Source organism: Hippocampus comes, unplaced genomic scaffold (genome assembly GCF_001891065.2).
Source record: "Hippocampus comes isolate QL1 unplaced genomic scaffold, H_comes_QL1_v1.1 scaffold190, whole genome shotgun sequence".
In the NCBI taxonomy this organism is placed as follows: domain Eukaryota; kingdom Metazoa; phylum Chordata; class Actinopteri; order Syngnathiformes; family Syngnathidae; genus Hippocampus; species Hippocampus comes.
In genome coordinates, this window is record NW_017805121.1 from 287,801 (window position 1) to 288,470 (window position 670).

At 53.0% G+C, this 670-nt stretch overlaps 1 protein-coding gene across 1 annotated transcript in view; it reads left to right on the forward strand.

Moving 5' to 3' along the window:
• Positions 1-670, forward strand: part of LOC109513440 (calcium/calmodulin-dependent protein kinase type II subunit delta-like) — a 17,395-nt gene that overhangs the window by 9,416 nt on the left and 7,309 nt on the right. The window contains exon 11 of the mRNA XM_019865929.1: positions 196-238. Within this exon, the coding sequence (XP_019721488.1) occupies positions 196-238 (43 nt within the window). The remainder of the gene's footprint in view (positions 1-195; positions 239-670) is intronic.

Here is a 670-nt window from a genome sequence, read left to right on the forward strand (position 1 = left end):
TTTGTTTTTTACCCCCCCCCCCCCCCCACATAAATGGAATATTTGTGTCCATTTTTCACCGCCCCACTCGCAGGCTTTCTTTGCGGTTGTTTTCTTTGTTCTGAGTCGCGCCGCAGGAAAGACGCGGCACGTGCGCGATGCTTGTTTTTCCTCTTTCTCTCCCTGACCCTGGCTTTGCTTTTGTTTCCCACCCAGGGCGCCATCCTCACCACCATGCTGGTCTCTCGCAATTTCTCCGGTAAGTCTCCTCCTCCTCCTCCTCCTCCACGCACCGCGCCGTGAGCCGGACTCGTTCTCAGAGAGCAGATTAGCCTTTGGCCTTGGAGAGGATCCGGTCTCCGTTTGGGAGGCCGATCCCGCCGCTCGTCAGCGGCAACGCACTTTGATGTCGCCGTCGTGTTTTCCACTCACTCCATCCGAGCGGGCTTCCTCACTTCCCGGCTGCGCCGCCGTTTCTTTTTTGGGCGCCGCCGTTGCGTAACGCGGCGCTCTCATGCATGTTTTAGGAGGTGGAAGCCTTTTTTTATTTCCACTGCCACTTTGAAACCTTTAAATGTAAAAAAGAACAAACATTTTATGGCATTATTGCTCTTATATGTGATTAGAATTGATGGATCTGTAGTTTTGAAAGGAGAAGTCAAGCGCAGACAGCAACAAGCACACGACGCAG